Consider the following 15,227-nt stretch of genomic DNA (forward strand, 5'->3'; position numbering starts at 1 on the left):
TGAAATCTACTACAAACACAATGTCTGGGTAAAAATGTTGATGGTCAATCCTTTCTTACTACTCTGGAGGCCAAGCAGGTCCCAAGGATAGCTACTGTAGTCCAGATCATTCAAACAATGAGACTACCCAAAATCCCTGGTTACATTTTAATGACTGGAAAACTTCCTGCCACCTCTACAACTTAAAAAGCACTGTGTTCCTCTCCAACCCAAACGTGGCATTTGTTCATGCCCCGGTTAACAATGGTCGAGCCATTTTCAAAATATTGCTCTTGTGTTCTGTAGTTACCTATTAGCTATGCTGTATTCAACTACATTCTTGCACATTACTCCATTCCTGATGATGCATGAGTCTTTGAAAGATAAAGCAAATAATAAGTGAAGTTAATATAAAAATACTGACTTTCAGCTCTTTTAATGTGTCTCAAACAGGAAGATACTGTATCAAAATATTTCTATCAGAGTTCTTATGTTACACTCTGGCCTACCATGAGACAGTTTTAATATATGACTAACACAAAACAAGAAAAGTCATTTTAAAAAGAAAAATCAATGTCCAAAGAATATTATTTTCAACCTCTTAATAAATAATTACCAGAATATAATCATCACCCTAGTCTTTTTTCCCTATCTACTTAAACAAAGTAAGCGCTACAAAGGAAACTAAAACTCATTAACAATGAAATGAACTTCATTTTATAATAACAACAGAGCTTCATACATCCTGTAATCAGTCATCCTACTGTTCTGGTATATCTTACTGTACAGATAAACATACTTTTTGGCAATGAATGTAGCAGGACACTTGGTGCAGTACCAACGAGCATCAGGGTCACTTGCATTCTTCACTACACCCTTGTTGTCAGGCAAATTGGAGTCTGCATGGGGAAAGAGAAATCAGCACACGAGAAGCTGATCTTAACTCCACCATCAACCTTTTTTTTTCACAAATGTGGATGGTAAAGGGAGAAAAAAAAAAAAAAAAATCTACAGATATTTCACAGTGGCTACAGTAAGGCAAGTTACAAGGAGGAACTACCTCCTTTAACCCCTTCACTATGAGGGCTCTTTCCTATGCTGAATTGTTTCAATTAAAGCCAATGAAAGCCATCACACCAAAGTACTGTAGTTTAATACCACCAACAACAATTTAGTACAACAGCTTATAAATCAACCTAAACACAAAATTTACGTCTAAAATATCATCAAAATCAGTAAAGAAAAATCAAAACCCGTCACCTACTACAGGTGGGGTAGGGTGGTATTTGTACCCCCATCACTATTCCAAGGAATCATATCTAGGGGTATTGTAAACGCTCAGACTGAGTAGCATAACCCCTAATCCCTACACGTCTGATAGGGCAATACAGCACGCCCTCGTCTTACAACTGGGATTTGTTTGTGAGAACTGATTATATAACAAATTTATTGTCACAGCGGCTCTATAATTGAAAAAAAATCATAAAATAAAAAAATGCCAAATTCTTAAAGATCATTTAAGCGAATGATCATATGCTGAGTAACAACGTAATGTGGGCATGCGGTAACGGATTGGATGATGGATGTGTACTTTTACTGTGAGTGTCAAATTACATACAGTAAGTATCCTCCTCATCCAATTTCCCTTTTTTTCAAGACTCTCTGATAAATCTGGAAAAAATTAATAATTAAAAGAAAGGCAATTCCATTTCCAACTTCTCTTTCTCTTGTGTTGCAAGATACAAACCATTTTCACCACATGTAATGAACAGCAGCATCTCTACATGCCTCAGTCAATAAAAATATGGCAATGTCAAAGCATGTAGGGTCATCAACCCCTCAAAATTTCCCCTTCTTGCTACTTTTTATCCTGTGTAAGGAATTTTTTCTTTTAGTTGTGAAAAATAAGACTGAAAAACAATTTTTCAGAGTAATATTTCTAATAACTATGACAATTTCTAACCCTAAACCTTGCTGAGGTTTATGAGGACAGTTTGAAGAGTACCAGATTGGTCAAGTAAGGTCAATAATTTCATTCTACTTAGGCCTATATATCTTCAGCTACAATGGTACATTTATCAAGGAACCACATGTATTAACCCCTAAAAGATGGGTGTCCGCATATGCCGACCCGCCCTGCCCTCCACCCTGACCCCCCCTGCTGCCCCCACCCCCATGCCTCCCATAACCCATCCCCCCAACCATCCCGCACTGTCCCACAATTGTCCCCACCACTCCCTACCCCTAACCCCCCCACCACCAACCCCCCTGCCCTCTATATCCCATCCCCCCAACCACCCCCCACTCCCCCACAATTGCCCCCACCACTTCCTACCCCCAACCACTACCCACTAGCCCCCCTCCCACCCACACCCACACCCTGACCCCACCCATTACCCACCACCCTATCGTACCTGTGGATTATGCCTGTCCTGAGCATATGTCAAAACATTCAGATGCCTGTCTTTCAGGGGTTAAAAGACCTAGTACTCGACTCACTCTCAAATATTCCAACCATATCTAGACAGTATTCACTTTTGGACAAAGGTGCCTTACACAAAACTTTACCATTTCACACACTCACCTTTATCATCTGGCTGGAGTCGCTTACGTACACTAGCTCGTTTGTTCTGAAACCACATCTTAATACTACGGTAAGGTGTCTTGATCCGTAGAGCAATGCAGTGCTGGTCAATGGGGTCAGGGAAGTTGTTGTGCTCAAATGTTGTCTGTAAAAGCAGATGTAAGATGAAAGCTCACTTCTATTCCATAAGCTTGTCACTTTAAACTAAGGAAGCTAGTGCTGTAAATAACAGACAAAAAGAAATTAATAAAAAAATATCTTTGCTTTAAAAATACCAAACTGCTAAGCTTTCTTTGTAAACCTAACTTTCATAGCCAGTTTTCCATGCTTAATTGAATCAGCAGTGATGGCTACCCTCTAAAATGTTGTCTCTCCTTTTATGGAAAACATTTAAAGGAACCAACAATATTCTGCCTCATAAGCTGCAAACAGACTAACCTCCAAGACTTTGTACTGCTTCTCGTTGAAGGCTGTACGCTTACGCTTGAACTGAATTTCACCATTGCTGGTTTCTGAAACATTTAACAAAGTGATACTTTGACAGTAACAACCTCCGCTGTAAATACAGTACAATTATTTGTTTACCACAGTAGTTACAATAAATGAAAAGACAACTTCCTGTGATAATAAGTGTCCTCTTACCATCAGTGCCCGGACTAAAACTCATCCTGGCTGCTCGTCTTTTGCGCATGCCCTTCCCTTGTGGAGAGGGCACCACCGGCTGTGGTGGTGAGACTGAGGTGGAGGAAGGCTGGGGAGTGGCTGGGGTGAGAGACTGTGGTGTGATGGTTATATGAGGGGTCTGGCTGCCTCCACTGCTGGTGGTGCTCAACTGGGATAGCATCTGTTGTTGAAGCTACACAAAGCAAGCACAAAGTAAAACAATTAATATTAAAAACTGGAAGGACACAAGTCAAGAGTAAGAGCAGTGGAAATGAGTCATTTGAGAGGAGCATGTGGAGTTACTGGTATATGGAGTGAGAGACTGACAAATGAGGAAGTGAAGGAACACTGTGGTGTGGATGTGGATGTGATAGAAAGTGTCAGGAAAAATATACTGAGGTGTTTTGGCCATGTGGTGAGGATGGAGAGAGACAGACTAAAAAGGAGAGTTTATGTGAGTCAGGCAGAAGAGGGGAGAGGGAGGGGGAAACCAAGGATAAGATGAAGGGATGGAGAGGTATATGAGAAGGGGTTGTGAGCTGTGGGGAGGGCATCAAAATGGCAGGGGACAGGGCAATATGGAGGCAATTTGTTTGTAACCACTCCTTACATGATTAAGATAGATTAAATATATCTCTGCAGCAATGTAAATATGCAAAAAATAATCAGTATCAGAAAAGTTGCGATTACCAATAATCTAGCCCAGCAGTTACTGTTGAGAGCAAAAATACATTAGAGCATAGTTCTGATTCATGTTTCACAGATATCCTGAATCTATTCCATTTTTCTTTTCTTTTTTTTTTTCTCTTAGTTTTTTTTTTTTTTTTTTTATGCAAGGAAGAAGAAACCAAAGGCCAGAGACCTGCAAATTGCTCCCTCCAAGAAAAAATAAAAATAAAAACAAGCAGCCGTGGCTCAGTTGGTTAAAGCGCTCCGCTCTGACCGAAGGGTCGGAGGATCGAATCCACCCAAGAGTCATTGGTAGACATCAGGAAGGGCATCCGGTCATAAAATGCTACACGCTCCAAACCAAAGTCCTCTACCCAGGGGCAACGCCTTAGCCCTTATCCAAAAAAGGGGGACTTGGCGTAAAACTCAAAAAAAAAAAAAAAAAAAAAAAAAAAGATAACAGAGGGTGAAATTTAAGGTCCATTCATTTCAAGATGCCTGGACACACTGCATTTGAAAGACTGGAGATCATAGGCAGCAGGAAAAATAGACAGAGGGAGATAGCTCCAGAGTTGACCTGTTGCATACATAAAAGACTGGGGGTAGCGGTTAACTCTTGCATTAGAGAGCTAGACAGAAAAAGGAGTTTGTTGCTAGGAGGGTGCTACGTGCCTACTGTAGTGGTGGAGGGATGCAAGCAGACAGTTCAGAGAGGCAGTGACCATTGAAGCAGCAGTAGAAAAGAGATAAAGATCCAACAGTGTGGCGAAGATACAGAGGTTGAAGGAAGCCAGTAAGAGGAGGAGAGTTATTGAGATGAAAAGCCTCTGACTCCACTCTGTTGAGATGAGGGTAACTCTGCACTGATTGACACGCCAAATAATTTCCTGTACATAAACCAGGAAATCATTTAGTGCACTGAGTGGTAACCTTATAACTAATCAATACATGTTCCCTACATGTAAACAAGTGGGTTGGCAGAGGGTTGGTGCCCCTCCCCTGAAAACAATTAACTAAACGGACAAACCAAATGCTTCGGACCAGGACAGACCAAAAGGTGATGGCCACGGACAGTATAAATGACACTGTACGGATTGCAATAAGGAATATACGGGGTGTAAATAATGAGGAGAAAGAGAGCAAAAATGTCCAGATGCTTAAGGGTGCAAAAGTGGACATATGTGGTTTGACTGAAACTAAATGATGAGGTGAGAGTAAGAGAGAGTGGGATTATGGATGGGGAATATGTGTGTGAATAGGTGAGAATGGGTGGGCAAGAGATTCTATGTATTGCTGTGTGCAAAAGATGGATGGAAAATATAAGAGAGAATGGATGAGTTGGTTCAAGGATTGTGTGGGTATGACTGAAAGTAGGATTAAAAGCATGGGTGATTGTGTGTATATATGCACCAACGGAAGACTGTACAAGCAGAGTGAAAGAAGAGTTCTGGGCAAATGTAGAAGCATGCATGGAAAAGTCTGAAAGGAATGAGAGAGTGTTTTTGACTGGAGATATGAATGGAAAATTAGGGAATGTGAAGGTAGATGGAGTAGCTGGTAAGTGGGGTGTGCCTGCAGAAGTGGATGAGAATTACAGTGTTCTAGTGGACATTTGGGTAGGGAGGGGGTTGCTGATGGCCAATACCCTCTTAAGACACAAAATGATCCACAGGTATATGTGGCAAGTGAGCGATGAGATGGGTAGGTGGTGAACTGCATGGATGGAAGGCAATGACTGATTATGTGTTTATGCATGAGAGAATGAGAAGGTATGTAATGGATGCAAGAGCATACAGAGATTAGGGGAGTGGACTTTCTATGGAAGGCAATGACTGATTATGCTTGTGTTTGAGAAGGCATGTAATGGATGCAAGACCATACAGAGATTAGGGGAGTGGATTTTCTGACCACCACTTGGTGTGATGAAAGTCAAGGTACAAATGCACTATATGATAAGATGGAGAGAAGGACAGGAGGAAGTCATCATGCAAAGTGGGTAGAAAGATGACAAGAGGATGGAAAAAAGGCTGAATATAGGAGAAAGGTGGGGGAACAACTGCGTAAATATGATTTGGAGCAGATGGTAGAGGTGGAAGATGTGTGCAAGATATTCATGGACGAAATCTGTGCAGCATGTGAGGTGGTGTGTGGAGTGAAGAGAAATGAAATGGGGTGCAAGGAACAGCATAGTGGAATGAAGAGGTGAGACAACCTGTGGTGCAAAAGAAGAAAGCATATACAGTTGTGCAAAGTACAAAGGAGTATAAAGGAAAGCAAACAGCACTTGACCTGCTGGTCCTTTCATGGCTGTTTGGTATAGACAAGATTATAACTAACAAAACTAATCTATTGGCTAAAGACAAGGATAGAAAAGCAGGAAGGCTGCCCCCCACCCACCAAACCCTCCAGATGAAGCCGGCAGGAAGTACTGTTGTGAGAAGGACCATCATGGGAAGCAGAGGCATGGAGGAAGTTGAGAGAGAAGAAAGAGATTTATATATAGGGAGGATGAGAGAGGTAAAAAGATTAGTAAGGAAGAGTAAGAAGACAGTGGAGGAGGAATTCGGAGGGAATCTGAGTGTAATATGGAAGGAATGTGAGAAAATGTTCTGGAAGGAGGTAAGGTGAATCAGACAGTTTGATGAAGTTAGTAGGGGTGTGAAAGATAAAAATGGCAGACTGACAGTGGAGAAAGAAGAAAACTTGAGCAGATGAAGAAAATTCTTGAATGAACTGTTAAACACAGAGAATGAAAGTAATGTGAGTGTAAGTGGCTGGGGAATCACTGGGAGAAAGAAGAAGGTGAGAAAGCATGAAGAGATTCGTAGGATGGAAGTAATGGATGCAATAAAGAAAGTCAAAGTAGGTAAAGCCCTGGGAACTGATGAAGTGTGTGGTGAAATGCTGAAGTATGGGGGAGAGATAGTAGCAGAATGGATGTGGAAGATGTGCAGATTGGCCTGGGAGGATGGTAGAGTCCCAGAGGATTTAAAGTCAGGTATAATTATTTCCTTGTACAAAGGAAAAAGGGAAAAAGAAATGTGTGGTAATCACAGGGACATTTGTCTTCTTAGTGTAACAGAAAAAGTATATATATGGTAGGATACTTATTGACAGAGTCAGAGAAATAACAGAGGAATTAGTTGGAGAAGCACGGGTAGGTTTTAGGAAGGGAAGAAGTTGTGTAGTTCAGATAATCATCCTTATGTCTTTAGTGGAAACGTTTCTACAGAGGGGGAAGAAGTTGTATGCAGCCTTCATGGACTTGGAGAAGGAATATGACAGAAGTGGACAGACGAGGAATGTGGAAAATATTCAGAATATATGGAGTAAACGGGAAGTTGCTGAATGTCATGAAGAGTATGTATGAGGGTGCTAAGGCTGCAGTGCTGTGGATGGTGAACTAAGTCAATTTTTCTATCAGAATGTTGGACTGAAACAAAGATGTGCCAAGTCCACACGGCTGTTCAGTCTGTATGTGGAGGGGGTTATAAATGAGATACTAGATAGGGCAGTGGATGTTCGAGCAGTCCTAATGAGAGAAGGCAGCACTTGGAAACTTCCTGTTCTGTTGTTTGCAGATGATACTGTATTGTTAAGTGAAGACGAAGGGAAACTGTAAGGCTTGGTGAAAGAGTCTAGGAGAGTGTGTAAGAAACTGAATCTAAAGGTGAATGTAGGGAAAAGCAAAGCTATGGTCTCTGAGAGAAATGAAGTCACTGAATGCACAGTGAGGTTGGATAGTGAGGAAATGGAAAATGTGAGTGAATTTATGTACCTGGTTAGTGTGATGAGTAAGGATGGAAGTCTGGAGGATGAAGTGCTGGAAAGGGTGCAACAGGGAAGAAAGGTTGTTGGTTCTTTGAAAACAATGATGAGAAAAAGGGAAATGAGCATGAAAGTAAAAAAGTTGCTGCATTATTGCATTGTGTACCAACTCTATCATATGGAAGAAAAGCTTGGACCTTGTTGGAAGGACACAGGTCAAGAGTGAGAGCAGTGGAAATGAGTTATCTAAGAGGAGTATTTGGAGTTACATGGAGAAACAGACTGACAAATGAGGAAGTGTAGGAGCATTGTGATGTGCATATACAGTAGCAGAAAGTGTTTGGAGAAATACACTGAGGTGGTCTGGCCATATGGAGAGGATGGAGAGAGAGATACTAACGAGGAGAGTGTGGGTGAATGAGATGGAGGGGGGAAAAGGGAGGGGGAGGCCAAGAATGAGATGGAGAGATGGAGTGGAGAAGTATGTGAGGGAAGGGTATCGAAATGGCAGGGGACAGGGTGACATGGAGGTGGTTTGTGGCCACCCTTTATGGGAATACAGCATCTGGCAATAGACAGACAGATACAAAGAAAGTCCATTTTTCTCTGCATTTCATAACTAAGGAATGAGCTGTGTTCATAAAGGGTACATGATAACTAATAAGAAGTCTGTATTTAGAAATTAACACTGCTAATAGTGTGGAAGGTGGGGGCACTCACCATCCACTCACTCAATATAGTACTGCCCTCGGGTGTCTGCCCTTTCCTCTACTCCATCCTTCTTTCCTTCCATCCTATTCTGTCTTTATTTCCTTCATTCTTTCCTCATCCTTCTGCCTATGGGTGCCTTTACACTCCCTCTTCTGTCTTTCTTTCCTTCATTCTTTCCTCTTCCTTCTGCCTGTGGGTGACTCTACACTGAGTGACAAGCCAAATGGTTTCCTGTACACCAGGAAACCATTTACTACACTGGGTGGTAACCATAAAACCAAATTTTGGCGCCTGGTGGTTTAGTGGGTAATTATAGCGCTCCAATCGGATTGAGCCGGTGAAGGTTTATATCCAACGGGTGGCTGAGGTTTACTGCCCACATAATGCCACTCAGGATGAATGAGGCTGGTCACTCTCATCTTTAATGTCAGGACCAACTTGCCAAGCCCTAGGCTCTTACGCTCCTCATGGGGCAACGTAGGATTGGATGATGATGAAGAACACTGCTAATAACATAGCCTCCTAAGCAATTCATCAACTTGTTATTATACTGTAGAGGAAGCAAAACTAAAATAGTTTATGCATAAAGACTTTACTCTAAGTAATAACAATAATAATATAAGGCAAGCAATACTGTACAACTTGGTAAATAATGAAAATTTTATTTAACTCAAGTCCTAAACATGTATTCTCATCTGAGTTTACAAACACATAACTACCGTACTTACCTGCTGGAACTGAGCTATGACACCAGCCTGGTATTGCAGTATGTGTGACACCACTGTTTGCTGCAGCTGATTTAACTGTGCAACCATCATCTCTTGAGGTCTTGTTGGTGACGGCGGTGAGGACTGGGGTGATGCTGGTGGTGGCAGAGATGGGGGTGGGGATGGGGGCGATGGTGCAAGTTGAGCTGATGATGACGACGGCGATGAGTGAGATGGGGGTAGTGCTGGAGAGGCATCAGCTGGTGGTGAAGGTGAGGATGAAGGTGGTGGTGACAGTGGTGGTATTGGCGGGGGTGAGGGCAGACGAGGAGGTGAAGAGAGAGTTGGTAAAGACGAAGATGGCGAGGGTGGAGGCACTGGTGATGGTGGCTGTGGTGTAGACAGCACTGATGATCCCGGTTCCTTCTCATCATGATCTTTCCTCTCTTCCTCTACTTCTCCATTAGGTTCATCTTCCATTATCTCTAATTCCATCTCCTCCTCTTCCTCCCCCTCCTCTGGAATCTCTTCAGTTTCCTCTCTTCTTTCCCCTTCTCCTTCCTTCTCCACTGCTAACTCATCCCAATCATCACCCCCTACCACATGCTCCATCTCCTTTTCCTCCATGCCATCTCCCACCAGTTTGTTCCTTTTCTCACCCTCTTCTACCAAGTCTTTCCTATTCTCCTTCTCTTTCTCCAATTCATTTTCCACTAATTCCTTCCTATTCTCATCTTCTTCCTCCTCCTCTTCCTCTAAGCCATTTTCTTCAAGCTCCCTGGCCTCGTTCCCCCTATGCTGTGGGACTGCATCGCTCTCCATGCTGTTCAGGGGTGTGGGTGTGGGTGGCGTCTGGTGCGTTGTGGTGCCTCCTCAGCCCTCATCCCTAGCCTGGCCATCAGTCCTTGCAACACTCAGTCTCCTGCAATATATATGTAAATACTTTAAATCCTCATTATAAATCACCTCTTCAGATTTCTTTTAGGAAAAAATTATGCAATCCACTACAAACTCAAGCCAAGTAGCAATGGTAATGAAGGGAGTGGACAGAGGTGGGGGAAGTGACAGTGCTGCCTTGTATGTGATGGCTTGTCTATATGGTATGTAGTTCAGTCAAGGAAATCAGTGCAAAAGTAATGGGTGTGCAGAGTTAATGGAATACAGGAGGATGCTGGTGTTACAATGAAAGTACAGTACAGTATATATAAAAAAAAAAGTGTAGGAAAAAGGAAAAGAGCAAGAAATGAAGAGGAGATTCAACTGAGCATACCCGGTATACCTTGGAGGCAAATGAAGGAAGTGAAGATGTGAGTAGTGAAAGCACAACAGAATTACCAGTATGTGCAGCATGTGAGGTGGTTTGTGGCGTAAGGAGTAGAAGTAGCCTAAAGCAGTAAAAGGGTCAGCAAAGTGAAGTAACAGGGTGAAACACATTGATGAAGAGAAGACATTTACTGTAGTGACTGAATGGGAAAAGAGAAAATAAATAAGCCTATGTAGAGAGATGAAAGAGAAAGCTGTTAACTAAGAAATGGAGGAAGATGAAGAGACTGAAAAAAAAAAATAATAGGTTTGGAAGAAATTTGAGTGTTAAGTAGAGGGGAGGGAATGTAAGCTGCTATGAAAGATCAAAATAGTAATAGAGCATCACAGATAATAATGACAGACAATAAAAATGTAAAAATGCTAATGGCAAACACAGAAAGTCAACAGATGGAGTGGCCAATGTAATGATCTGCTGAAAGTACAGAGGAAAAGTGATGGTAGCACAAGTGGATGAGGAATGGTCGGAAGAATAAGAGAAGCACGAGGGGAGGAAACGATCGGTATGACAGAAGTGTGAGCAATACAGTACAAAAGAAAGTTGAAAACTAGTGATCGACAGTGTGGCAAAATACTGAAATACGGGGGGGAAAACAATGGTTAGCTAAATAAGTCTAGAAAATTGCAGACTTGCTTCAGTGCATATTACAAAACCAGACCAATGAAAGTTAGGTACCTATATATTACAGTAGTTCCTTTCTATAATGGCAAAGAGGAATGTGTGGAAATAACAGTGGTTGCTCTTTGTTTTCTTATCACGGAAAAACAATACTATAAACTATAGGCCTAGTGGGATAGTTACTGACAGAGTGAGGGTGAGAACCAAAATATGGTAGGAAAAAACATGGGGTTTCTGGTAAGGGGAGGGGTAGGTCTACATAAACCTGAGGTTCTTTCCCAGATGTAGTATGGAAAAATATAAGACAATAGAAGGTTGTATGTAGCAGTCGTGGATCTGGAGACAGGATAGGGGTCTATGTCAGCAGACACACAGGCAATGTGAAAGATGCTAAGAATACAAGTAGGCCTATAAGGGAAGTTCCTGTTAAGAATGCAAATGACAGCACAAGGAAGGGATGCGTGTGTGAAAGAGGAGCTGTTCACATTCTTTTGTTTAATACTGGATTGATACAAGCATGTGTCAGCTACATCTTCATGCTGTTTCAGTAGGCTATACAGCCTCTAAGGATAATGCAGTGTTATGAAGGAAACAGCTATCCAGTACCATGCACAATTGGGCAGTGACTGTTGGAGTGTCCATAGAGAGATGGTAGGATGTGGAAACTGCCTGTACAGCAGCTACTGTTGTTTGTTACTGATCATATTGTTCAGTGATGATAGGTGGGTGCTGCAAAGTTTCATGAATGAAAGGTGTGTGTGTGTGTGCACACGCATATGCATGCTTGCATGCATGTGAGTGTGTGTAAGAAATGAAATGTGAAAGACAATGTGGACTGAGGGTGATAATTTGGTGTTTATGAACCTATATGGCAATAAAAATAATAAAATTTTCCATTTAAGAGTGCAGATTCAGTGCCAATTCAGTACTTCATCACACCCCAAATACAGTACAGTATACAGTAAAAGTCCTCTCATTCGGCATCTGGTCTTACGGTTTTTCCAATCTTTTGGCAGTTTTCATAAATAGTCCCATTAAGAAAGTTCTCTGCTCTTCCGGCAAATATGTTGAGCCAATCAATACCCGCAGTGGGGTCGATGTGGCCACAGGTACCCGTGTGCCCATAGTTGCCAATTTGGCCCTGTTGGCATTAGATCTAGTGCTTTATATAATAATTTTGCACTTTTCATGATAATCTGGCACCATTAAATATTAGATATCCTTCTATATCTTGCACATTCTGAAGTCTTATTTAGCATGAATATTTGAACAGTTCTCCTATAGCTTAGCGCATTTTAAAGTTGAGCTTAGCGCTTTTGAAGATTTCTCCTTGCCAACACTGCATGCACCATCGGCCATCATGACTCGTGAGTGTCTGGCTTTGTGAGCAGGACCTTCCGAAAGTTTGGAAACTTTGTCGTGCTATTTTGTGGTGTATATATGTAAATACACTTAGGTTAATGTAAGTTCATGTATCATTAAATATAATTTGCTTATTAAATATTTAGGCCAGTGCTGAGGGCTGACCAATAATACTTGCTAGACACTGTAATTGCATTTAGATAACCAACCATTATCGCTAGAAACTTTTTGGTAGGATTTCCCGGTCATCCGGCATTTCTGCTCTTTCGGCACCTGCTTGGTCCCAAAGATGCTGAATGAGAGGACTTTTACTGTACCTGTATTATTATCAAGAGCTGTACACTGCAGTACTACACTTATATTGTTCAGTATACCATTAAAGCATAGTACAGGTAATGCATAGCCTACTGCAATAATACATGATACGATACAATTCATTACCAATTACTGTATACAGTACTAGCTACTGAATGGCTCTTTTATATCTTCTGCCTTTAAGCTGGCTATATGATACACAGTAATTAAAGAATTATTATCCCCATCACATTAAGATTTCACTTAGCATAAGCATAATGTGTCTTGAAATGTGTCTCTCCCAAGGCTTGCTTCAGATAGTGCTGGTCTGGGAGAATGCCATGGACTGCAGTCCAGTGCTTAAATCTGAGGCTAAATCATGGCCAATTCTCCAACACTGGGAAATGGATGCCAAACTATGAGATCAATGGCCAGCTGTGATTTTTTTTTTTTTTTTTTTTTTTTGCTGCTGGCATCTTCCACAAGAGATTCTGACATTCCATTTTACCATTAAAAAAATTTGGGGTTTATAACTAAATTATTTTTCTAACACACACACACACCATAGGCACCTGCTATTCTCTTACATCCCACTATAAATTTTGAATACAAAGAATTAAATAACACTTTACTGCACTAAAAGCAATGTAAGTAGATGTATGATATTTGTAAGCCTGAATGGGGTAATCCCACACATAAAAAGGTAATTTCTTTGTTAGCAATATAAATGTTTCACAAAACTTTAACAAAGCTAATTAATTTTTTATTTTCGTTGATGAGCTTCTGAAAACACTGTAATGGCTGGGTCTACTGTGTACATGAACTATGTATCATATGCTTGTCACATGGCTGTCAAATCATCTCAAAACAATTACCAGCCTAGGTTTGAGTGATGACTTAATTTATTCAGCAAACGGGAATCCTGTGCATAATTTTGGGTTATGATGAACTTTCTACTGCCTGGCTGACAAGTAGGGCTACCAGATATAACATTATTACTGAAAATTAGCTCTAGATAGTAAACTTGTCATCAGTAAAGACCTCCAAACTACATAATTCAGCCATCAACTTTATGGCTACTTACCATCATTATTTTAAAATCAAGTAACAACCACTCGTATTAAATCAAAGGAAACTTAATAAAAAAAAAATACCATCACATTTCACACTCCAAGTCAGTTTCTCTCATCAGTCTTATCACTATGGATTTTCAGCCATTTCCACCACAAAACATGGATTCCTCGGCAATTCACGAAGGTATCATTTATAGCCAAGACAACGGGAGAAACAGAGCATCAGTGTCAAGAAGTGGCCATTGCTTTACGACCGCTGCCAAACTGGTTCACAACCCTTGACATTTTCCCACAACACACAGTCCCTCTCATTTCGCTCACTTCCCACTCTTGTCGTCATAAATCACGCTCTGCAAACATATTTTCAGCTCCAGGTCCTCACGAGAAGTCTTGATCACACGGGAAAATTGGGCAATAAAAGCCAGGATGGGGACTAATGTTGCAAATTCCAGGGCCGCCAGCCAGGTAAGGGAGAATCACCTGGGTTTAACTCGGGGTTTATCTAGAATGTAAACAAACCGCCCAGGCCATCACGTGACCACTATTTACCTTTTCCTACATCCACCAGGCCTCACACTAACCTCCACATGCCTAAAACCACATGGCCAGGGTGCAAATGAGCGATATGTGGCCAAACTACGGCGGGCGAGGACAGCGCTGTCCAACTAAGTAGTGGAACTGAGTCGTCAGGTCCACAATTACGGCCAACGACTAACTTCGTCTGCCCATTTAATCCTAATTTTCCTCATATCTCATCTCCGAGGTGTCACTTCTTTTACTAATATTTCCGTGTGAGGCGTTTGTCTTTTGTCAATTATGGACGTTAAATGAATGAACAAGAGTGAATTAGGGAGTTGAACAAGACGGTGGTTAACGATGCAGAGGAGGTGCAAAGATCGGGACGCAGGCTGTCGTTAACCACCCTTACCGCCAGCAGCGCGCGCGGATTGGCCGTAACAACTCCTGTCCGAGTGTGCGCACGCTGGCTTCAACCCGTTGCACCTGCGTCACTTCCACTCATTGCACCACTCATATCACCTAACAATGGGGTCGCTAGGGGCAGCGGTGATTTATGGATCGATGACGACCACCCGCAATGCCATTCCAAGTGCCACAAACTACAGTTGCTTTGTTTTAAGTGAGTTTTAGTTGCTCCAAATTGCAACAGAAGACTGTAACAACAGCAATTTTCTTTAGTTATCATCTTGTTTGGCCTCTGAACGCATTTGTGGTTAACGTCACGAATCAATCTCGACCTGAATTATTAATCTCATTGCTGGAATACCTCGTCTTCGATCTTTAATGGCTGGAAGGTTCGAAGTGGCTGCTTTAACGCAATTACAGACAAACGCAGGCTTTCGCTGTTTTCAGGACCTTCATGAATCATGATTATATAGCTGTGAGACGCAAATAGCCTAGCAACAAGGAGGTTAAAGCGAAGGTAACAAGGAAACCAGGAGTAACGATCGGACGCA

At 41.7% G+C, this 15,227-nt stretch overlaps 1 protein-coding gene across 1 annotated transcript in view; it reads right to left on the reverse strand.

Annotated features, from left to right (window-relative positions):
• Window positions 1-14,410, reverse strand: part of LOC145392156 (uncharacterized) — a 61,882-nt gene extending 47,472 nt beyond the window's left edge. Inside the window, exons 1-7 of the mRNA XM_080266606.1 lie at window positions 14,334-14,410; window positions 9,721-10,003; window positions 9,103-9,225; window positions 3,206-3,419; window positions 3,002-3,075; window positions 2,564-2,708; window positions 779-878 (exon numbers count right to left, since the gene is read on the reverse strand). Of these exons, the coding sequence (XP_080122732.1) occupies window positions 779-878; window positions 2,564-2,708; window positions 3,002-3,075; window positions 3,206-3,419; window positions 9,103-9,225; window positions 9,721-9,903 (839 nt within the window). The 5' untranslated portion in view covers window positions 9,904-10,003; window positions 14,334-14,410. The remainder of the gene's footprint in view (window positions 1-778; window positions 879-2,563; window positions 2,709-3,001; window positions 3,076-3,205; window positions 3,420-9,102; window positions 9,226-9,720; window positions 10,004-14,333) is intronic.
• Window positions 14,411-15,227: the final 817 nt, after the last annotated feature.

Source organism: Coenobita brevimanus, chromosome 21 (genome assembly GCF_032717465.1).
Source record: "Coenobita brevimanus isolate Jiangsu-jjx chromosome 21, ASM3271746v2, whole genome shotgun sequence".
In the NCBI taxonomy this organism is placed as follows: domain Eukaryota; kingdom Metazoa; phylum Arthropoda; class Malacostraca; order Decapoda; family Coenobitidae; genus Coenobita; species Coenobita brevimanus.